This window comes from Peromyscus maniculatus, chromosome 3 (genome assembly GCF_049852395.1).
Source record: "Peromyscus maniculatus bairdii isolate BWxNUB_F1_BW_parent chromosome 3, HU_Pman_BW_mat_3.1, whole genome shotgun sequence".
In the NCBI taxonomy this organism is placed as follows: Eukaryota; Metazoa; Chordata; class Mammalia; order Rodentia; family Cricetidae; genus Peromyscus; species Peromyscus maniculatus.
This window is the reverse complement of record NC_134854.1, coordinates 4041783-4066767: the sequence shown is the minus strand read 5'-3', so window position 1 is coordinate 4066767 and position 24985 is coordinate 4041783. Positions and strand designations below refer to the sequence as shown.

Below are 24985 nucleotides of genomic sequence, written 5' to 3'. Positions count from 1 at the left end.
TGCTGGTGCGGGTTGCTTTAATTAAAAAGATCATTAAGTTACATCCGACTGTATCATGATCAAGGTTTTTTTTTTTTTCTGAATAGCTACAACAAAGATAACGTTCTAGGTCATCAGCAAAGGACAGCTTGCAGTTCCTCTTTCTTTTCCTCTAACACTTCAATAGTACTGGCTGGTGCATCTTTTCTTGATTCCCTTTTCTGAAACTTTTGTGTGATGGTGGTTTGAATGAAAGATGTCTCTTATAGTCTCAGGCATTTGAATACTTGGTCCCCAGTTGGTGGGGTTCAGGAGGTGTAGCCTTGCTGGAGGGCGTATGTCATTGGAAGCTTGCTTTGAGAGTATTAATGCCATACTCCCAAGTGACTCTCTCCTTTGTGCTTGGGTTTAAGATGTTAGTTCTCAGCATCTTGCTCTAGCCACCATGACTTCCTGCTGCCACTGCCCTGCTGCTATGGATTCTCTGGGACATAAGTCAGAAAAAATTCTTTCTTCTATAAGTTGCTTTGGTCCTGAAGTTTTCAACAGTAGAAAAGTGACAAGTTGAAAATGGACAAAAATTTTACTGTTTCGGGAAGGAGTTGCCAAATTGCAGCCCATGGAGAGAATCTAGTTGGTTGTTGGAGTTTTGTAACATTTCAGTAGAATACAACCATTTTCATTATTAGACATTGTTGATGGCTGCTTTTGTATCATAGCACTAGATTCTAGTTTCTAAACTAATAGTTCAGGAAGGCTACAATAAGTAGCAGCTAGCCTTCTCCAGAAAGAGATGTATGACACGCTACTACCTCAGTGTTCATTTAAACCATGTGGAAAACTTAAAAATTATGGCATCTTGGGCCCTACTTGAGTTATTAATTCCAGAAAAATCTATGGAAACTGGAATTATCATTTTTAAGTGCTAAGTAAACATGACTCAAATAATCTTGAGGTAAACACTACAAATACTACCTCAAATCCATCAGTAAAATAAAAAGATTAGACTATTCAAAGAGTTGGTTTTGCTTTTTTAAAATCATCTTTTCTTCAATTAAAACCAAACCTCTATGACTTTTATTTCTCTCAAAACAATGTTCTCATTTAAAAAATGTATGTCTAAAGAAAGTATGCATCTGCTGAAGTATAAAAGGAAATCTCAAACTAGAAGTAACTTGACATGTACCTTAGGAGGTTTGGAATTATAAGTCCATTGTACATCAGCCATGTATTCATAAGTTCATGAGTACATTTATCTGTTTCTGCTCATATAATTTCACATGCATTAGAATAATTTGTTTTAAAAGGAAAACTATTTTCCACGAATAATTTTCTTGGGGACATTATTCTAACAAAAACAACTAAAGTACTTAATTTTATGTCATCTTCTCACTAAAATTTACTTACTTTATAGTCAATTCAATGTTGAGTTTCTTTTGTTTATACCTGAAGAAAGAAATTATAACTTAAGAAGCCACACCCAGAGATCCTGGTGTTAGTATCTAAGTGTTAAATATCAGAATTATTGTGACTTCATCATCATAAATGATTAGTTAATAAGATGAAAGTTATGTTTGGTAGACTATAAAAAAAACATTCTAAAACTTTCCCCCAGAAATTATGACCAATAGAATTCTATAAGCTTTGCTTAAAAATTTACATTCTCCAAACCAGGAAAATGGTTCTTTGGGTAAAGTTGCTTTTAGAATAATTACCTAATTGCCTAAGTTCAGACCCCTAGCACCAACACTAAACTTTGGAAGCTGTAGCATATGTCTTGAATCCCAGCCCTGCTCCTGGGAGATGGATACTCAGACAGGAGGATACCTAGCAGCTCACAAGCTAGCTAGCCTAGAGTGCACAGATCAGCAGAAAGAGCAAGGGAGACTGTCTTAGTCAGTGTTGTATTACTGTGAAGAGACACCACGACCACAGCAACTCTTATAAAAGAAAGCATTTAATGGGGGGGGTGCTTACTTACAGTTTCAGAGATTTAGTCCATTTTCATCATGGTGGGAGCATGGCTACACACAGGCAGCCATGGCTCTAGAGAAGCTGCTAAGAGTTCTATATCTGGATCTGTGGGAAGCAGGAAGAAAACCACTGGGCCTGGCATGGGTTTCTGACACCTCAAAGCCCATCCCTAGTGACACACTTCTTCCAACAAGGCCATATCTCTTAATCCTTTCAAATAGTGCCTCTTACTCAGTATTCAAATATATGAACCTATGGGGAACATTCTGAATCAAATCACCACAGAGACCCTGATTCAAGAAAGATGGAAGGTAAAAACCAACTCCAGAAGTTGTCCTCTCACTTCCACAGGAATCCTCTAAAATGCAGCTGTGCTAACATACATAACATACCTATCACATGTACATCATACATATCACACACATGAATTATTCATGTACATATCACATACCAATCACACACACGGACAGAGACACTCAGACACAGACACAGACACACAGACACACACACAGACACACACACACACACACACACACACACACACGCGCGCGCGAACACACTGACACCTCCAATTAGTTAAATACAAACAAGCCAATCATTATTCTGGGCTGGGGGTGCAGCTCAGGGCAAGAGTGCTTGCTTCACATTCGCCAGCCCTTGGGTTACCATTGTCAGTAAGGCAAAACAAACAAACAAACAAATAAATAAATGCACATTCTAAGAAAAATTTCCCTTGTATTAGTCTTTTGTTTTCTTAAATCAAAAGTCAGATAATTCTTCCAAAGAGGGAAGTCTGGCGAGTATTGTGGTCAGGGCAGATGTCACTGTTAGTGGAAAGCATTGTAGGCCTTTTTTCTTGGGCTCTTAAGAATAATAGAAACAAGGTGGGCTTTACTCTTTAGGCCTCTTGTGGATGCTTTTTATTTCTTCTTCGCATTGGTTTTGCCTCTGGTATGAAAGCAAAGGTATATGGTTTATACTTGCACCATCATCTTTGTCTGTCTCTTTGTCTTTGTCTGTCTAGTGCTTGGCATTTTTGGCTTAGGTAGCATCCCTAGCGGGCCAGTTCTGTTTGATGCACTTTATCTTTTAACCTTCTCATTATAAAAGAAATTTCAGCCTGGCATCTCTGAGTCTGTTATTTTATATCTTCCTGCATTTACAACTAAGATGTTGACATTCAATGTCCATAAGAATTTCTAAGTTCTCTATATAATTTGATATATAATAAATTTCCCTCTATACACATACAGACCAAAACTTGACCATTTGTTGGATGTTTTGGGGAGGGTATCTGAAATACATTCAAACTAGGGAAGGAAGTGATTTCATATGGTGCTTCATTATTTTTGTATGTGTATGAGTGTGTGGATTGTGTATGTGTTCACATGTGTGTGGTTGCACACATTTTTATGGGCCTGTACTTGTATAGATCTGCATGTGGAGGCCTGAAGTTGACTGTGTCTTTTTAATTATTCCCCACATTTTTTATTGAGACAGAGTATTTCATTGAAGTGGGAGCTTGTCAATTCCAGCTGGTCTACCTAGCCATCTTCTCCCAGAATCCCCTTCTTTTGTATCCCCAGTGCTGAGATTATGGATAGATACCATGCCTTTCCAGGTTTTACACTGGTTTTGGAAATCTGAACTCCAGTATTTATGCTTGAATAGCAAATACTTCATTCAATGAGACATTTCCCCTGTCTCCATATGTGCTGTAACAAGAATAAGGAAAGGGTATATAATTTGGAAACATTTTCAGTATCATAGTGTTTATTTGTTCAATGGAAAAACTACATATGTGCTTTACATAATTGCAGGGGAAAAAGCTTTCTTGATTTGTGGGGCATTGCAAAAGCCATAGTGATTTTTAGCTGGAAGCATCTTCCCTAGGAAGGAACATGAGGACTGGGGTTTAATTTTAGCAAAAGAGGACAGAGTTTGAAGATCTTAAGACTAAGATAGATGTCTTTTGATATTTCCTCTGAGATTAAGATTCTGTGAGTTTTAACACACTCAGAAATTCATATTCTAAAATATCTTGGTCTAATCACTTCCCTCTATTTTTTCTCTCTCTGCTGCGTGTATTAGGGCCTTAGCTATGTAGAATTAAGAAAATAAAAAACACTCTGATATAGTGCTTACTCCTAGGATGGAGAATGCTAATAAGTATGTACTTTTATCTCTCAATGAAAAAGACCTTAGTATATGAAAAAAAGGTCACAACTTTCCTGAACTCACCACAGAGTCAAGATTCCAGGGCAACTACAAAGTCTGGCATATAGAAGGGAGCAACTTTTTTCAAGGAGAGGAGTGTTGTGAGAATTGACCACTTATGGCAGGGCAGATTCAAGAGGAAGATGTGTCACCTTGATACAAGAAATGATGCACCCATCTTTATGCACAAATATTGTTTATGTCATCCTCTACTACTCTGTATAAGATGTCTGACATTTGACCAGCAAGTACAAAACACTAGAAAAAATTCAACTTACTCTCAAGAGACAAAATTTTCCATGTATTGGAATAATTAAGGAAATTATTATAAAATACGCTTTACATTTTCAAATCACTTGGATTGATAGGAGAGTTGCAAAGAAAAGACAAAATCAGCAACATTTGTTTACCCCTACTGTTCATTGGAATTCATGACTATGCTTGTCACTACTAACAAATTCAACATCGATACATAACTATTAACTAATGCTGATATTTATTTAGATTCTTCTCTCTTTTTCTTAGTGTCTTTTCTCTAAGTTCCTATTCAAGGCATCATACTACATATAATCAACATGCTTCTGATCCTGTTTCAGTTTGTGATGGTTTTACAGGCATTCCATAAATTGGAGAACTTTGAAGGGCCAGGTACCTGGTAGAATATCCTTCAGGTCGGGTTTATCTGATATTCTTGTTATGAGTAGACTGAAATTCAGGATGAAAATGGCAGAGGTAGGGTGTCATTCTTATGTTCTGTTAAGATGGCATACTGCAAAATATGATAGCACCCTGATGAAGCTAAGCCTGGTCACTCTCCTGGGTAATGTTATTAGAGTCTTTTCTGTGGAATTAATATTTTCCTCATTCTTCATACTATACTCTCTAGACCGGTGGTTCTCAACCTTCCTAATGCTGTGACCCTTTAATACAGTTCCTAATGTTGTGGTGACCATAACCATAAAATTATTTTTGTTGATACCTCATCACTGTAATTTTGCTACTGTTATGGATTGTAACATAAATATCTGATATGTAGGATATCTAATATTTGACCCCCAAAGGAGTCATGTCCAGCAGCTTGAGAATCTCTGCTCTACAATAGTCACCAAATGCTATTTGGTGGGGAGTTATGCTTTCCTTCCTGGAAAGGGAATATTTAAATATCTTTTCCTTTGCTTTTTTCGACTTGCTTTCTATTACAGTGTAACTAAGATGAGCTAATATCTTTGTTTGTATCCTCTTAAAACAAGAGAATTTTGAGCAGATTCTCCATAGAGAATCTACCAAAAGGATATTGTCTGGAGAAAAATGAGTGAAAGATACTGGGAAGAGCAAGGAGACAAAAGCCAGATGAAGACATGGTCTCAGCAGATGACTGTCAGATTCAATGGTTTTCTGCTCTGAGGAGGAATTGTACCATAGTGTTATCTTCATCCAAAGGGGCTGGGCTTGTAAATACCTTGGTACAATCATCATTGTTTGTAGATAGCAAATGATGTGGGCTGAGAATAACTTTGCAGTTGAAATTTTTTATTGGAAATTTTCTCAGGAAAGGGGACATCCAAGAGCTGTTAGCAGCTAATACTGACAACAGCTGAGAGATAAATGTACTGACTTGGCAAAGTGGTTCAAGGTGTGGATCAATTCTATTTACTACAGGTCATAATCTCTTCTTCTTCGACATTAAACATGAACAATGGCAGGGTGGTAGGACAACCTGTACCATCAAGTTTTCCATCATAATACATACTTGTGTCATAGCCTTGAAATTAGTAGAGTTTAGGAACTTGATTATAATAAATTCTAAGGTAGCCATATTTGTCTTTGTCTTCTTTATATTTTTCAGGGCTTACAAATTGTTTGAGAATTCCCATAATTTATTTTCATAACCATTTTAGGTAAGTATTATATGCCTGTTATTATTGAACAATAGTGATAGATATGTGAAGCACATGGGTATCTAAATAACAGACAGTAAGTATTTGTATTAGAAAGTTGGAGAAAGATTTCTTTGTCTATATCCCTTTTGTTCTAATCCTGTGACCCTTCTCTGGAGGGCAGAAAGCTAATCAGGACTTTGCCCAGACACATAAAGCAGGAAGTAGTTAAGAGTCTGTGTAACTCTGGCTAAGTGCAATAGAGGTACCCACCAGAGATATAAAAACAGTGAGGGGGTGGTACAGCATAGAGGCAGGATAAGTGATATTTAATCTCAAGACAGAGGAATTAGATGCTCCTGAACAGGTGTCATGTGAACTCTGCTTTCTGGTCCCTAACATCATGGATGTGGAGTTGCAGGCATAGCTGCTATAGCAACCTCAGGTGTGGTTAATTATTCCTTTTAGATACATTGCTTCTGTCTAGTCACTTACCTAGCATTCCCTGAAACCTTATATGCTATCCAAAGAATGGTTTCAGTTCCTCTTGCACCAAACCAGGGAGGAAGGATTTTATTGCCTGTAACTAAAACCAGTAACGTTGACAATAAAAGTGTCAGTTTAAACCACTACCAAAATTATTTCCTAAATAATATCTTAATGATATAGACACACTCTGCCACATTTTAAGTTCTGATTCTGAGTTTCAGGAAGAAAATGACCACCATCCTATCAACTATCTAGGGTTTTCAGGTTGAGAAATAAATTCGTACTACTACTGAAAAGAAGCTGAAGAAAATGAGAATGAGATCCATTGCAGGACAGACCCATTGCAGAATGAAAGATACCAGAGAAGTTTCTACTTAAATTCAAGCCATGTGATCTAAAGCTCATGTCATGAAAATGCATTGAGTGTGAAGAGGGCAGAAAATGACACCATATAACAATCTATCAGTGTTTATTAAGCATCAGAACAAGATACCCCACAGAAGTGGTGAGTGATACTGCTTTTCTGTTTTTTGTTTGTTTGTTTGATTTTTTGAGATGTTCTTGTTATGGTAACAAAGGTGGTTGACCAATCTGTGTGAGTAACAAACATCACTCCCAATATCCTAAGCCTGAGCACAAAGCTCTTACTGTGCTGTACTCACATCGTATGTTATCCCGCTTGTACTTACTTGTAGGAGATGGAATTCTCTACTCACAGCTACTCATGTGCCTGGATATGCCATTAAAACACATGATAAAAAGTAACAATCATCAGAGTGAGTGAAGGAGCGAACAGAGTGAAAACTGGGGAAATTTATGTGACCCAAGTTCAATGGGCTATTGCATGGAGCAATTGTCAGGAGGACTAGATGGCTTCAAGTGAGCTGACCAAACCTTATCCTTCCCTGGGCATAACTGACCAAACATGGACCTACCTTAAATGTGTGTTACCTTTTTATTTGCTTGTGAAATTTTTATTTTCCCTTTCTTTTCTTAAGACCCACTCCCTCCTTTTTCTATGTAGTATGGACTCTGCTTTGATATAAATCCTGAATTGGACTGCAGAACCCTTGAACTAACTACTCTTTTTCTGGATAATTCTTAGATTGTTGCATTTAGGGAAGGAGTAGGGAGGAAAGCTGATTTCTTGATTTACACCAGAAGACCACCTTATTTCCAACTTCTTGAAGTGAGCCTCATTCAAACCCTCAAGAACTGACAACACTGATCTGCCAACATCCTCAAAATAACTACCTACACAGCCTATCTTTAGCCTTACAAATGAAAGCCTGTGAAATTTATCTTTCTTCTAATTTTAAACTTAAATCTGAAGAGTCACTTTCCCCTGAAAATTTGTAAGTGATTATTCTCAGTCATTTTGACTACCTTGGCTGTAATTCAGTTCCATCTAACATAGTTTTAAAATAGACGCTCATTTACTTATTTATTTTGAAAAAGAATGCAACATTTAAATTAAAATTTAAAGAAAAATGAATCCATAAAGAATTTCTACTATTCAATAAATGGGTAGCCTGCCATTTTTATATACCTATTATCAAAAATATCAACCTAGGGGAAACTTGGCATTGAAATTGTTTATCCAATCATTGACATTAAAACTAGCCAATTCATACTTAGAATCAATTTTGAAAGTTTTATTAAAATAGAAGAAACTGATTCAGGAATATGTTGCCCTGAGTGTTGGGGACTTGGCCTGTGGATAATAAATGAGTCCTGTGTTTTGGTAGCAGTTCCATGTAGAAAGCCCATGATGTACTCCTCCTCCTCCTGTTTGGAAGCTTTTGTCTTTACTTTGAGTCACTGAAATGTGTTATACCTTACTGATATAGTCTTCTAGAGTCTAGGAGAAAAGATCCCTCAGATTCTCTTCCTTAGTATACATTTCTGAAACAGAAGCAGTATTGTAAGATATTTAAAAATGGCTTACCGTTACAATTATATTATGAATATTCTATTGCTAAAATCCTTTTGCTACTATCCTCTTGGATGATATCAGGTCTATCTATCTATCTATCTATCTATCTATCTATCTATCTATCTATCTATCTATCTATCTATCTATCATCTATCTATCTATCATCTATCTATCTAATTATCTATCTGTCTATCTATCATTTATCTCTATCTCTCTTTGTCTCCTTTTAAAGCAACAAGACCAATTTTGAAAATAAATTGCCATAATTTACAGTAGAAATGCAAGAACATATGGAAAAACACATAAAATATAAGTATGAACATCAGAATAGAGTGAAATTGGAACCTTAGCTTAAGGGTTTTCTACTATGGGTGGAAAGATTCTGTTCTGAAGCCTTAGGTTTCATGTTGCTCCATTAGGACTCAGATGTAGGGAGCCATGGTGACTATGGTGATAGAAAACTAAGATAATAAGAAAGAGGCCTTTGGCTTAGCTCTTTCTGAGAAATGATATTATCTTTGAATAATTATAAGTAGGCTCTAAATCTAATGCACAATCTCAGAAAAAAAACAATCAAGACTTTCAATATCTTACCAACTTTTATACTTCTTTTAACAAACTTAATGATTAGGCCAAGCACAAGAAAGAAAGAAAAAACCCATCAAAATATTCTAACTAAACATTTTCCTATAATCCACCTTTCTCAAGCACAGATAATAAGTCTTACAGATCTAGCAAATGTTTTGTTTTAAGGTTTTTAAATTAGCAATCTAAACTTATCACCTATTTTTGGTCTGATTAAGAGCTAGCTGAGGAGTTGGAGGCACAGTTTCTCATTTGTCTGCCACATCTTTTCCTTTCTTCTTGTTTCTGAAGGGTCGTCAAATTGAAGGAAGTGCAAGAAAGTAAAGGGATGTCTTGCTTGGTGGTATTTTCTGGCATCCTCTGTAGGGGAGGAGGTTGAAACGTAGGCTATTTCCTGTTCTTAAGAACATGAGAGGCACTACTGTTTTTACCATTCTTTAGTAAGGAAGAAAGTGGCAGCTATCTTTTAAACACTTCTTTGCTGTGGACCTTCTATGAAACACCCAAGTCCCAGCCCAGGGCTTCTCAAAAGAAAAAATGGTCAGAGATATTCTGATTTACCTTGGGTATTGTCATCAATATACACAACTTGTTTTTGTGAGAGAACACATGCTGATCTGATCATACTGCCTTCTATCTTTGCATTCCCATTAGAATACAGCAAATTGATACTATGATAAGTCATAATATTACATAATATTTATTTAATTCTAAATTCCCAGATTCAGACTTGCTACTCATCATCTCATTGGCATCACTTAACAGTAATTTAATTTCTTGTGCTTAGAAAACCATTACAAAGGCACAATTTTAAAAAGTAAAATTTTGTAATGTGAGGAAGCTCTCATTGATATCACATTGATATGTAGTAGAAAGAGGAATTATTTTGAGGAGCAAAAGCCTGTGGTAGATTTGGCATTCATTCATGAGCAGGAATAGTGATAGGCCTAGAAAGGCAATGCCTTTAGAAAGGGAACACTGGATGGGAAAGGTAAATGACAGCAAATATGAGGAGTGCATTTTCTATGCATGGAGGCAGCCTATGCAAATATCCTGTGCAAGGATATTGATATTCAGGAAACAGCGATGAGATATGTCTCATGCAAACACTAAGGTTTACATTATTGGGAGTTAAGACTTGGCAGGTGTTTCTAAGGCTGATGATGTAATATCTTGACTACCAGGTTCAGAAAAAGGCCAAAAGGTGCATTGGAAACTTCTGTGCTCATACATTCTACCTAGTAGGAATGTGGATAAAGGAGAAAGACTTTTATCTACCAAATAAAATCTGAGTGTGTCTAATTATGAATAGACTCCATGATAGGTGTTATTAGGAATTCATCATTGTTTCCAGTCTCCACAGTGTTACAAGGCATTCACCAAGATCATGGGACACTGTATGAAAGGCAGAGGTTTACTTTCAAATTCTTAATAATTTGACGTGTATGTAGTGTATGTCTTTGCAGGTGCTATCCTACAGTGCTCACAGGGCTTTTCCTACTTCATTTGATGCTACCACTCAGCTTCTGAATGCAGAGATGTAACTTTCTTCTTTCTAGTATTCATAATACACTCATTGCTAAGCATAGTGAGTCGAACATAAGATACAGTATTGAAGACTGAACAACAGAAACACATTAGCCCTTTGGTAATTAAAACTCTCAGAAGATTTTCCGTGTTCTTGGGCACATTCTCTCTATAATTTTTCTACAGTATCTCCCTTTTTATCTTTTCTTTTTTCTGGACTTAAACACTTTGCTCCCTTAAAAAGTACCCCTTCATTTCCTATTTCATTGGTTTTAGGTTGAGAATGAGTCATCAGAGTAGATTTAACTTTCATAGGTCTGTTTTCCAGCAGGGTTGGTTGGGTGATCTTGACTTGTCCTTCCAGCTTGAAATGAGATAATGTATGTAAAATCTCCTTGGGAACTCGTGGGTGCCACAAATATGTAGGACAAGCATCATTTCTGTTTCTATTTCTTTTTTTCATATTTCCTCATCCCTTCAGCAGCTTTTAGCACTCCAACCTCATGTATATCATGGATAAGTTTTCCATTGCACTTTATTTAAAGTAAGATAGTGAGAACACTAAAAATATCCCTTAGTTTCTGGAATAGTATCTCTGTGTGTGATAGTGGAGGCAAGGGGGTTCTTTTTGCTTTTTCTCTATTTATATTCATGTAAAGAGAACAGTTCTTATTTCTTCCAGCTATCTGAGATTTTGGAACAAGTAGGGACCCTTCTGGATGTGGATACAAATAACAAAGGCATAATCTAAGTTTCACTGGCTCTTGCCCAACCCATTCTGAAAGGATCTCAAACTCTTACAGCCCAACTCCCTGGAAGCTTGCAAATGGCCCTAAGAGGCCTTGGTCACACTGTGAGCATTTATTCTGTGTAGTATCCCTGCAGGTGGAACTCTGCTCAGCAGACATCACCAAATACACCAGATTCCATCCCACCTTCAGCTGCAGTTGAACCACTGCAGTTCTGGAGATATCCAGATTGCATGGAAAACTTCCTTCTTCAAGTGGGACAGCACTTTTTCTCTCTTCCTTATGCAATATCAGTGATGCCATGGGAAAAATGCTGAATGGCAATTTTGGAAGCAGTCTTTCATGCTCTCAGTTTCAAAAGTTATTCAACATGGAAGACATGTTAGAGTGACAAACTCAAGAGAAAGGATATCTATTTCTTTCTGGACACTGAGCTTTGCTTTCACAACCAAGCATGAGTCACCTGTATCTTTTTCTCCATAGGATGGTTTGCTTTCAGGAGTAGTTTCAGTCTTTGAAAAAAAGAGCCAGAAGTTCAGATCACCAAATGCGTCCACCATGCACAAAAGTGGGAAAGGTATGTTCTCTACCTTGGTACAAGAATGCTGGAAGAAATGTGACTGTGTTTTGGAGAAATACATTGAAAGTGTTGGCGATAAAGAAGCTGAGACAAAAAGGGCCAAGAGTTAGGTATTATTGAGATATTTGGTTGCTAGTGAGTCAGTATGAAAAGCAAAGAGGTGAAGAGAAAAAAATATGACCAGACCCTGTGAAGGAAAGGGGTATGATATTTGTTATATGTGGAAGTTTAAAAGAATTCCTATAGAACAATGATTAATTGTGGGATTTCAGAATTGTTTACTCTGTGGTTCCTATATGTAGTCAAAAGTTTTCTCCAGTCATGCCTGGTTCCACAGTCCCACAGCCACTTACAAAGTAATCACTCAGGCTGGGTGGTGGTGGGGCACACCTTTAATCCCAGCACTCAGGAGGCAGAGCCAGGCCAATCTCTGTGAGTCTGAGGCCAGCCTGGACTACAGAGTGAGTTCCAGGAAAGGCACAAAGCTACACAGAGAAACCCTGCCCAAAAAACCAAAAAGAAAAAAAAAAAGAAAACAAATCACTCAGAAGCTTAATATTATTTACAGACTGTATGTATGGCCTATGGCAGACCTCTTGCTAGCTAGCGCTTATATCTTAAATTAGCCCATTTCTATTAATCTATGTTTTGCCATGTGTTCCATGGCTTTACTGGTCTGCTGGCATGTTGTTCCTTGGATGGCAGGCTGGGGTCTTCTTACTTCGCCCTTCTTCTCTCTGACTCTCTACTTGGGTTTCCCACCTGCCCTTAAGCTGCATTGCCATAGGCCAATGCAACTTTATTTATCAACCAATCAGAGCAACACATACAGCATGCAGAAAGACATCCCACAGCACTTCTCTTTTTATGTCTAATCAAAAAGGAAGGTTTTAACTTTAATGTAGTAAAATTATGTATAATAGAACAGTTATCAAGCAAGAATTAGTTACAATATCTAGTCTATTTGTATTTGGCAAAATTAAACAAAAATATTTTATCATCTGTCCTATATTTGTGAGTCTAAAGTTTCATATCTAATTTATCTTTTATCATAACCAAGGAAAATTATAACTATCTAGTCTTTGACTACATCAAAGACCCCAGAAACATATAATATTACTTAAGTAAACGGGAAGTGCATTGTAAGCTACTTCCAAAAATCTAGGATGACAGAGACAGCTAGCTGCCTGAACAATCATCCAAAGTTCCTCTGCAACATTGGGGCACCCATCTTCAGCCTATAGGCCTAGAGTATTTTAGTTGCTTCTCTCTGTGTCCTGTAGAATATCTGGTAGTCTCCTTTGTGAAGCAGGAACCTGAAGGACCATCTCACCTTGTTTTGACAAAATTATTGATCATTTCTCCATGGGTCCTGCATGTTCAGTTGATATATCATTCTGTCAAGCAGTCCAGGAAAGAACAGTTTATTGCCCAAATGGCTAACTTTTGCCATAAGGAAAGCAAACTCCATATGGAGTTTCTTCAGTGCCTATCATCTTCTCTGAAGTAGATCAGTGTTGCCGGGAGCAGACATGTCTCAATGTCCAGAAAAGTCTAAGTTCTTAAAATATTTTAAATGCCATATTCTGTAGGTCTTTGAAGTATTTGAAGATTACCTACATAATTGAAATATGTCTATGTATACCTAGAAAACTTAACTAACATGACTATAATTATGATTATCATAGATGACTAATTATTAATTTTATTTCTTAATTATTCATTACAATTTTAAATGAATTGCATAAATATAATACCTTAAACAAAATTAGAAATATATGTAGTATAACAAAATTAACTTTAAATTTGTATCAATAAACTAAAATTCATAGCAATGTAAGACATTTTAAGCAAGTTGTTGCTCTTTAAAAGTAGATTCAATAATCTAAGCTTTTATCCTATCATATCTATATCCTACACTTCTATATCATATCTCCCTTTCTTCTTTTAGAAATAGTTTACAATGACAAATAATAATTTGCAACCAACAACCTAAACAAAGACAAACATCTGTAATCCATTTTTTTGGGAATGTGGGCATAGTTTTCAAGGCTACTTCCTGCTGATTGGTGGTGCTGGTAGTCTTACGGAGACACAAAGAAAATTTTAGGATGATCGTCAAATCCTGACTGGAGTAGTCTGTGAGGCTATATTCTCTGAGCCAGTTGCCTTGAAGCTGTTCTGGATGTTGGATCATCTGGAGACCTCTCAGGGGGTCTTCCTTGATGGAACCATATTAACCTGGAAGGAATCCACAGGTTCTCATCTTCTGTAGAAACAAAAGCAAAACCTCTTTTCCAAAGCAATGTATCCTTAGACACAAATTTTGAAGTCAAGATACTTTTAAAATATACATATTTGTTTAACTGAGTAGTCTTTACAATCAAATGTCATTCTGTAGTTAAAAAATCCCCAAAACAATATAATCCAGAATCTCTGTGTGATTTCCATCTTTATGTGGCTTATGTCTTATATTATTATGTCTCTTTAAAGACTTTATTTTTTAAAATTATATATTTCTTTACATAACTGTATATCTTCCTTTTCCTTTCTCTTCCAAGCCTACATACATTTTTACATATAATGTAAACCATTTAGAGGTTTATTCCATCTGAATCCGTCTTTTGTGTATCTATAATTCTTTTCTGATCATTGCAAACTGAAGCATGGCTAGGATTGAAGCAGCAGCCCTGGCTGCTGACTCCACCCACTTCAGCTTTTCAACATGGCAGAGGTACCCAGGAGAGTCATGCTTATCCCACCAACTCTGGGGTCCATGCTGCCATTAGCCCTTTTTGTCTGTATGAGTAATAGCTAAATCAGCCATGCAATGTGTTGTGCAAGCTTGGAGACAGCTCAGTGTATCAATTCGGGAATCCGCCATGGTGTGCTCAAGCCCAAATGCTATGGCATCTTACAGCCCACATGAGACGTGAAGTAGGAAGCTGTTTGGGGCTCCATTTTAGAATCTCTTACTAAGTTCTCTCAGGTTTTTAGATGGAAATTCAAGCCAACAAGTTGGGCAGTGAAATGTAGTCAAAAGTTTTCTTCCATTTTGCCTAGCCCCAAGGTCCCACAGCCACTTACAACATAAACACTCAGAGGCTTAATATTGTTTATGAACTGTATGGTCTTTGGCAGGCCTCTTGCTACATATATCTTAAATTAGCTCTTATATCTTAAATTAAACAATGTCTACTAATCTATTTTTTGCCACGTGTTCCATGGCGTACCGGTCTGCTGGCATGCTGTTCCTTGGATGGTAGGCTGGGGTCTCCTCACTCTGCCCTTCTTCTCTCTGACTCTCTACTTGGGTTTCCCACCTGCCCTTAAGCTGCATTGCCATAGGCCAAGTCAGCTTTATTTATCAATCAGCCAGAGCAACACATATTCACAGCATACAGAAAGACATTCCGAGTTATAGTTATCGATTTCCTTGTTAACAAATTCAGAAAAGAAACTCACTATATAGCTATAAAGTGTCTAAGTTTGAAAGACATCAGAAGATAGATTTTGGTTGGTAATACAAGTTAGGGTAAAAAGTGAATTAGGTACATTTTGGACTCACCAAAATAGGATAAATAATGGAATATTTTCTCTGAATTTGTTAAATGTTTATGGACTGGACATTGTTAATATAATTCTTGACTGTCTATATTGAATATAGTTATTGTAATTATTGTACATAGTTTTTCTTATATTAGTTATAACCTTCTTTTATTATTTTAGATAAGAAAAGAGAAATGTGGTAATATGTTGTATACCCCAATAAAGCTTTCCTGCAGATCAGAAGACAAAGCCAGCCACTAAATTAGACATAGATGTCAGGCAGTGATGACACACACCTTTAATTCTATCACTTGGGAGGCAGAGATCCTTCTGGAGCTCTGTGAGTTCAAGTCCATACTGGGAACAGAGCCAGGCATGGTGGCACACACCTTTAAGCCCAGCACTTGAGATCTCATGTCTTTACTTGGGAAGGACACATGCTTTTAATCTCAGGAAGTAATATGGCAGGCCACAGAAAGGTATAAAAGTTGTGAGGAAACAGGAACTCGTTTTCTTGAGACTGAGGATTTCATAGAGGTAAGAATGTGGCTGGCTTGTTCTTTCTCTGATCTTTCAGCTTTCACCCCAATATCTGGCTCTAGATTTTTTTATTAATAAGACCATTTAGCAATTCATGTTGTACTTATATTTTTACCCATTTGTGGAAGACTTTGGATTGTTAGAAGCACAGAACAGCAGAGTACAAGAAAGATCAGCTGACATCACTAAGGTGTTGTGAAGTAAGAGGGCTTCTTAGCTCTGTGTTATGTAGGGCAATCCATAATCAAATTAAAACAACTAGTTACAAACTAATATAGGAATATGTCCATAATGTTCACTCTGAGTTACAGTACAATTGAAGCAAGACTCAAGGCAATAAAAATTATGAATTATTAACCCACTGAAATCATGGATATTTAGAGATATTAAGGATCAGACTAGACTGGATAAATGGTCTGCTATTCTTGTGAAGAATACAATGTCTTGATCAATAAAATAAAATAAAAATTAAATTTTTGTTGAGTTGTAAAGGAATAAAGGGATGGTATTTGGAGAGAGGTAAAGGTGAGTGTAAATCACTGCATGAAGGTCCAGAAGCAGTAGAAAAGTGTTTGGGCAATAGTAAGACATTTTCCTTTTCTAGATTCAAGTTAGAAAGGTGAATTAATGACTTGGTGTGGTGAGCATTAGGTGAACAGACAATAAACTCCTGTCAGAGAGGGGGGCTTATATTAATTTGTGAAGCAATCAACAACTGTGAAAATGATATTGACTGTAATATATAGAACATCCCATCTTTAATATTCCAGAAGTGGCTAAAACTAAGGAAGGACAAGGTAGTCACGGGAAAAATCAAAATCAATCTGGGACTATGGATAGGACAGGAAAGGAGTGGGTCAGAATACAGGCAAGACAGGTGATGATTTATAAAGTCAGGCACCTGTGGCCTGAAAGGGAATGAAGCTTGCATTCAAGGCATTTTATAATCAGACAAGGGCTGTGCTAATGCAAAGTCTTCTTACCACAGAGGCTTTACAGTTTTTCATGCCACAGGAAGGTTCTCGGCTTCAGAATTGCATCTTCAGCACTTTTTTCAATGTAGGGTTGCTCATCATCAGTGAAGTATAATGAATACAGACTAAACCATAGATGACAGCTTCACAGACCCAGAACCATGATTTCTTATCAAATATGGTGCCTATAAAGGAGACTACTATAGTCAGAAAATAGGACGTGAAGAAGACGAAGAAGGTAGCAAGAGACCTCAGAACAGTGGACTGAGCTTTCATGCTGGAGTTGTTGGTGTTATACTCTTTCATCTGCCCCCAGTGTCGGACCAGTGAGACTGTGAGTAAAATAATAGCAACCAGGAACACGAGGAAGGGAATACCAAAGCCAATAACTTTAAGAGGACCAGAAAAACGCTGTTCAAACATCTTAAGTCTTACAATCAAAGTACTGTTTCTGGGTAAATGATCCAGGGTGATTAATTCATTCTGGATTTGATATTTAACAATGGATGGAATGATTGACAAACAAGAAGCTATCAGAGTACACAATATCAACCAGGGAATCAATTTCAAAATTTTCCACTTCAGCCAGTGAAAGATGGGGTGGGTGAAGGAAGAGACCTTGGCACAGTAGAAGACAGCAAGAAAACTGGTTAGCCAGAATGTCAAAATGTTCATAAACTCCCAGATGACTGATATCTTCCATAATACTTGCACAGGTCTAGAAAAGGTGCCAAAGTTGTATATCATTGATGCCAATTGTAGACAGAAATGTGAAGTGCCAAGGCTAATAAGAATCATTTCCACCGGTGACAGTCTTTGAAAGTTCATCCACTCTCTGAACAGCACGGCAACAGTCAGGCCACTTTGTATAATTATTATCAAGGACTCAAGCACATACATGACGATGGAGAAGATGCTGACTTGGTTTAGCACCATGCTGCGATTCTGAAGTGTCTTCCCGAACAAAGACTCAGAAGCTCTACACCAATTTCCAAATATGAAACAAGTATGTGTTCTCAGTCTCTTGGTATAAGAGAACACCTTCTTGTGGATGCAAATCCCCTTAGTCTCTTTTGACATAGTCATTTTCCTATCTACAGGATTTGTCTATGCTTTGCTTGTTGGGTTGAATTCACACAGAGATGCATGAAAATAATGTTTGGATATGGATTTTTGATCCTATGATGATTTGATTATTTTCATAAAGAGACATCCACTGCATATCCATGCTGGTTTTTCTTCTTTACTACTTTATTTGCTCAAGGTACTCTTTGATTATCTCTCCATCTTCTTTAAATTTATGAATTTAAAACTTGAGCAGTAGAAAGGATGAATCCTTCACTGTGTGTTCATGTCCTGGATAATGTTTTCATTCTGTCAAATGTCATACTAGTGCCAGCCTCAGAAGCCCTGTCTTTCCAGCACCCTCAACAGCTGGGGATATGAGCACTAACAACAAAATGTGAGGGACAATGAAAAGGGTAACAGAAGTCTTTGCTTGAAAATCCCAGTCATAATTACTAGAAGCTCGGACCTTTCAGTGTCCCCATCTGTTGAAAGCCTTGAAACTGGCTGTGAAATCTCCCGACTCAGAGATGACAAATGCAGGGAAAACATCACAGACTCTTCTTTGACCTCCCAATGGAGATGAAATATGCTTCCTGCTACTCTTCTACTAATTCTAATGCCTTCAGTACACATTTTATATAGTTTTGGAAATCGTTTTTGTTTCACTAAGATCGTTTTTTGTTTCTCCTTTCATGACTAGGTCCTTTTTGTCACTTTTCACAGATGAATTGGAAGAGAATAATCTCAACACCAGTAAAGCATATCCCTTCTAAACACATAAGGCATTTTTTTTTCACAGATATGCAACAAGGCTAGAGAAGGAATACATTTTCCCTTGGCACTGGACAAGTATCAAAATAGAAACCAACTATTTAATTAGTGCTTTCAAAACTGAGAGACAGATTCTAACAATTGTTAGCTAGTGAGAGGAAGAAAGTGAAAATTGTTGACTCTGTGAATTCCAAGCCTGGATGGACATTTTATTATTCAAGAATGGGAAAATAGAAGTAATCTAACATGATTCTTAGAATTGCTAAGCATAAACCTTCAAAGCCTCCTGAACTCAGTGGTGCAAAGGAAGACAATAGATTTCCAAAACTTACACAAGCACCTGGAATTAAAATGAGAAAACATATTCCTTGCATTTTCAGTAAAATGCAAAAAGTAGGAAATGAAATAATGAAACAATAACTTTAACTTAAAAGATGGATTGATTGAGATGTAGGCTCCCCACACACGAGGAGAGTGATGAGTGTGAAGTGTTTTTAGAGAAATGTGCAATGACACCAGTAACCCCCGTTGTGTTTGCTGGTCTGCTGAGCATGTTCCCTCCTATGTATAGTGACCTTAGAAAGACTGTAATGTTCCAAGTCTCTGTTTCAGGAGTTGTTCAATTAGGGACATCATGTCACAGCCCTCAGGACTGATGATAGCTACAAGAGTTCAGCCAGAAATGAATCTCTGTCTGAAGTGGCATTTTATAGCTATTCCTACATCTGAAGAGACACCTGATGCTCCCCTGCCTCACAAGGCTGTCCTTTATGTGGTTGTGAAAATTAAATTTCCTAGCTATTCCATTTAGAAGTGTTTGCCTGAGACACGCAGAATGAGTTGACATTCTCTGGGGTTAGAACTTCAAAAACTGGTTCTTCTCTTGTGTGGGCTCATTTCTTCGCTCTCTGCTGAAGTGATACCAACTCAAGCTTTCCCTCTTCCTCCTTTAGCACCCACTGATATCCTTTTTCCACATCCCTGAGAATTGTTATCCATTAGCCAGTGCTGAGATGTTGACAGGGCCCAGCGTGTGTGTCTATGTCTGTGTGTATAGCACTCATGCCACAATCTGCTTGTGGAGAGGACAGTGGACAACTTGTAGGAATCAGGATTCTCTCTTTTCACTATGGGGATGCTGGAACTCAAATTTAGTGTGCCAAGCTTGCCGCTACCCATTGAGCTTTCTAGTCTTCCCCAGTTCATGGATGGGAATGCAGGGTCTCCAGGCTGTATGCTCCTTCCAGTTCTGTCTCCACTTCTTAGACAGAGCCCAGGCCCACTAGATTGTTTCCTAATTATTTCTACTCTTTCCTTGTGGGCAATATAATAGTCACAGCTAGAGGTTTTATATCTGTCACTCCTGTTTTCTCAGAGCATAACCTAGTCTCATCTTATGCAACCTAATATTACTTATTTGTAAATTTTGTATAACTGACTTACTCAATTATGGATTTCACTATTTTTAAACAAGACACGTGTAGTCCTAGGCATTAATCTCATTTACTATTGCATATAGATTTTTTTCTTATAATAATTCTGATTATGATTTTACCTCCAACTCCTCCTGGATCCTCCATACCCCCTCACCAACCCAAACCCACACCCTTTCATGCTCTCTTTCTCTCTTATTAGAAAACTAATCTCTTTTTTTATATATGTGTGTTTGTGTGCATATATTTACTTTGTAAAATATTGAAAATGGGAAAATTAAAAAGAACATTCAATTAACAGAAGGCAAACAATATAACCAATAATATCTCAAAAAGGAATACTTTTTAACCTCCCCATTCCCAAAATAAAGTATATAATTTAGGTAATAGCAACTTCAATTGGAAGCTATAGGAAAACAGAAAGCTGTATACACTTCTGGAAGGAATGTAAATTAATAGTGCTATATTGAAAAGTGACTTGATACCATTAATAAGATATTACTTATTGGGTACATGTTGTATGTTATAGAGAAACTCTTGCATATTTGTGACAAAGGAGATATTTACCAGTCTATTTCAGAAGTGCTCATAATACCAATGGACTAGAAACTGCATAAATAGCCAGCCGCTGAGAAAGAGATAAAGTGTGGCACAGTCAGATGATGCCATAAAACGATACAAACATTTATTTGCCTTCCTCCAAAGTAGTTTACTACACTTGATTTCTGCTGGCAGAGGTTGCCTCTTACTGGAGATATTTTAAATGCCAGACTTAGTTTAATGTCTCCTTTGCATATTCAGTCTGGGCACGAAAATCAATTCTGGGGATAGAGCCCAGAAGAGAAGCCTTTTGAGACATTCTATGGGAATATTCCTCTCTTATAGTACAGAGATCCTCTTTTAATCCTGTGTTCTTCTAAATTACATGTGATGCTGAGGACAGCTATAGCTTTAAAGAGAAATCAGAAAGCACATGAACACAGACACACACATGGGCACACACACATATACACACACACACACAGGGGCACAGAAACTCATATTATTGCAGGGGGTTTAATAATTTTGGATTGAACTAACTCTGAAAGCTATGAAATAGTTTTCTGTGTGTAGTTTATCCTTGTAGTTTAAGTCACTGAGAAGCTTGGCCCTGTGGACTCATATCAAGCAGAGAAATAGAGGGAAAGAGAAATATAGTGTTTTTGTTGCTGAATCAAGAGACTTACACTCATTTTATGTGGCACTTAAGGAAACTTCAAAACACAAAATAGACCCAATTGTTAGCCTCACTAGTGAACACCCTTGCTTTCCTGCAGACTAAGTGTGAGCAGCTATGTTGTTCTATGAGTAAGGCGATAATCCTAAATCATTCTAACAAGAAATTAGCAAAGATGCCAAAATATGGGTAGACAAATTGTTAGTTACTTTTTTTAAGGAGAAATCTATATCCTGGGACATTTCACTGAAATAAATGCATTGAAAGCATGAAAGAAATGTTTATAAATTTATGTATATCATATATGACATTGTGCTAACCATGGTTTCCAAGATCTGCACTGATGTAACCGTGCATTACCAATGAGTGTTGAGAGCAGCAGGACCAAAAAGATGTGCTGACACCAATTCACTCATGCCTTTGAGATAAGGCATGGCCCTTCAAAATGTCCATGCTAATGCTCAAACTTGTGAATGTGTAACCTCATATGGCAAAATGGACTGCTGCAGGCATGAATCCAGTTTGTCATTTGAAGTTGGAGGAATTTGTCATGGCAGTAGTAGGAAAACAATCTAAGAACCTAGCAGTCAAACTGCACTATTACTTAGTTTTTACTTTGTAGATATTTATGTTTAGTCATCTTTGTTACCAGCAGCACTACCAATCAGAATTCATTGTTTTCTTGTGGACTTCCAAAAGGTTTGCCATTGAAGAGACTATCTAGTAGGAAGTGAAAGATAAGGAGTCCTAAGTACAGCATGGGAAACAGATTTTTTTCCCCTTTCTAATTCTGTCATCCACCTCCATGGCCCAAAAGGAGTCAGCTTTTATTTGCTTCCTATCTCATCCTTTAAATAAAAATCCACAGCACTAATTTGTTTAGTCTCCAACATATTGGGTGGATGCATTCCTGTAACTCTGGGAGCATGTACACAGCCAACTGGAAAATTGAAAATTATAGAAAATGCAAGAAGTAGAATTTAATGCTAACATTATACCTTTCAGTGGACCTAGGCAAAGTTTGCACTGAGAGAGTTAAGGATTGCTTCTACCATCAATAATGAAACAATCACATTCAGGTTACACACTTCACATTGGCAGAAACTCACTTTAAAAATGAAAATGTCAGAGATTCAGTTTTCATGTTTCTTCCTTAAGAGACTAAATTCTAGGTTTAATCAGAAGATTCTTATAGACAAATTTTCTGGGAACAAATAAAGATTGCACTCTTTTCTTTTATCCAAGTTTTATAGAGTAGTAATGCAAAACAGTTTCACAGGCCATAGTCCAAGTCATATTTGAGAAAATTTCTTCCATGAAGACCAACTATGCTGGTTGTAATTTTGATCAATTATTCATTTAGCAAATATTTATTATGAATTTTATTATAAGTCAGACTGTCACAATGAAGCCTGGTGGTCTTTAAACACTAAGCAAGGGATGTCTACTTTAGGCGTTTTAGAGAAATGTGTGGGTAGTTGAATAAAAATATCAAGAATTTAAGGGAAAAGTCTAGGTTTCTGTATAAATTTAGGACTTCTAAGCACTTACAGATGTTACCTGAAATTTGTAGTTTCATGACATCACCTAGAGAATGAGTGTGGATGAGCTCTGAGAACTAAGTGCAGTGATGCTCCAATCCTTAGTGGCCATGTGAGGTAAGGGAGACCAGAAAAGCGGATAGCAGAATGGCCAAAACAAAGAAAGTGTTTCAGAGAAATCATAGTTGTCAGTTGTGTTCAATGTGATTGATTGATACACTCTGTTAGTCGCTGAAAATAAACCATTAGACTTTAGCAATGTGGAGTAATATTAAGCATGCATTACAGATGGAAATTTCTTCCTAAAGTTTGTATGTTGGAGTCTCACCCACTCACTACATTCAGAATGCAGCTGTATTTGTAGATAGGATCTTTGAAAGTTATACTAAGTTAAAATAAATCCATTTGATTAAGCCCCAGCTCAATATGACCAATATCCTCACAAAAAGAAAATCCGAAAACAGACACACTCTGTAGAGAGACAAGATCGCAGAAAACGACTATCAGGGAGAAGAAGGTCTTAAAAAATGCCATTCTGTTCATGCTTTATCTTGTACTTCCAGCTCATAGAATTGAGAGAGTCTAAATTTCTGTTTTTTAATCCACATAATCTCTGGCACTTTGTTGTGTTAGTCATAACAAACTAACACAACATGTTAAAAACTGTCTTAGAAGAGCTGTCAGAAATAATAATAAGCATAATAATTATATTGGAAGTCCCCCAAGAAAATGGAAATAGGTACAAGAGAACAGATATATTGATTATGTACTGAAAGGAGAAGGGAGTCATTTTAAAGGTATAAATAAAAGCTGATTTGTATCAAATGGGGATAATCTAGACCTCAGGCAGGGGGAGCTGATTAGCAGTTAAAGGCTAAGGTTAAGAGACAACTACTTTGAGTATCTTGTAATAAGGCCTTTATCTTGCAGGGCAGAAGAGCAACTGAGCAGCCAAAGGGAGATTTGATGGCTAGCTGAGCAGAGACACTGGGTATTTCAATGCGTACCCAATGACATTGTGTAAAACCATGACCATGGCTGGAAAACTTAGCTACTCAGTCACAGCTCAGGGACAGCTGAGTGTCTGATCCTGTGATTTTGGCTACACAGACATTGTGAGCACTCAGAGCTTTCCAAGTTGCCCAACTAGTCCCTGTAACAGATAAAGTATCTCCTATGCTGGAAGACACTGAGGTTTTTTTGCATCGTAAAACAACCAATGTAGCCTTCATAAGGGGTACTAACTTCTCATAGATAGGCTGATGCCAAAAGTCGTATCCCAGCAGGACCTAGCTGAGGACGTGCTGGGCTTTACGAAGAAGGAAAAAAGATAAAACAGGAACTGCAAGGATTGGATAGAGAAAATAATAAGTAAATTAAATCTGTGGACAAAGGAATCAATAAATTTGAACAAGTAACAACAAAAACTATCTGAAACAAAGCTCAGAGTGAATGAAAGCTTAAATATAAAAAGACAGAGAGGAGCTGTGGAATGACCAGGTAGGTAATGCAGGCATAATTGGAATCCCTGAAAGAGATGAGAAGAGGGGAGAGACAAAAACCACTTTGTCTTTTAAATTTGTGTGTCCAGTAAAGAAGTGGGTGTATAAACTGTGCCGAACTGATAAGGGGATACAATTTAGTGCTCTAGGGATCCAGAAATCTCAGACCTTGAAAAGATATGGCAAGATCCTAAGTGTATATTTCTAAGTTCAAGAAGCCAATTTAAAAGGCCACACACGATGTAATTGTGTGACACCCTGGAAAAGTATAGCTATGGAAATAGAAAAACTATTATTGGTGGTCATCAGGGACTAGCAGGGCACAGACCACTGTTTGGGACAGTGAACAGTATGGTACTATACTGGTGGATAAATGTTATTATACATTGTCAAAACCCACAGAATGCATAACATTATTTGAACGTAATGTAACACGTGCTTAGAGGCATGAGAGAGTGACAGGGAAGATTAATCCAGT

At 37.2% G+C, this 24985-nt stretch overlaps 1 protein-coding gene across 1 annotated transcript; it reads right to left on the bottom strand.

Moving 5' to 3' along the window:
* Positions 1-17030: 17030 nt before the first annotated feature.
* On the bottom strand, positions 17031-17912 carry Tas2r16 (taste 2 receptor member 16). The gene has a single exon (XM_016006856.1). The coding sequence runs from the start codon at positions 17910-17912 to the stop codon at positions 17031-17033; it is 882 nt and encodes a 293-aa protein (XP_015862342.1).
* Positions 17913-24985: the final 7073 nt, after the last annotated feature.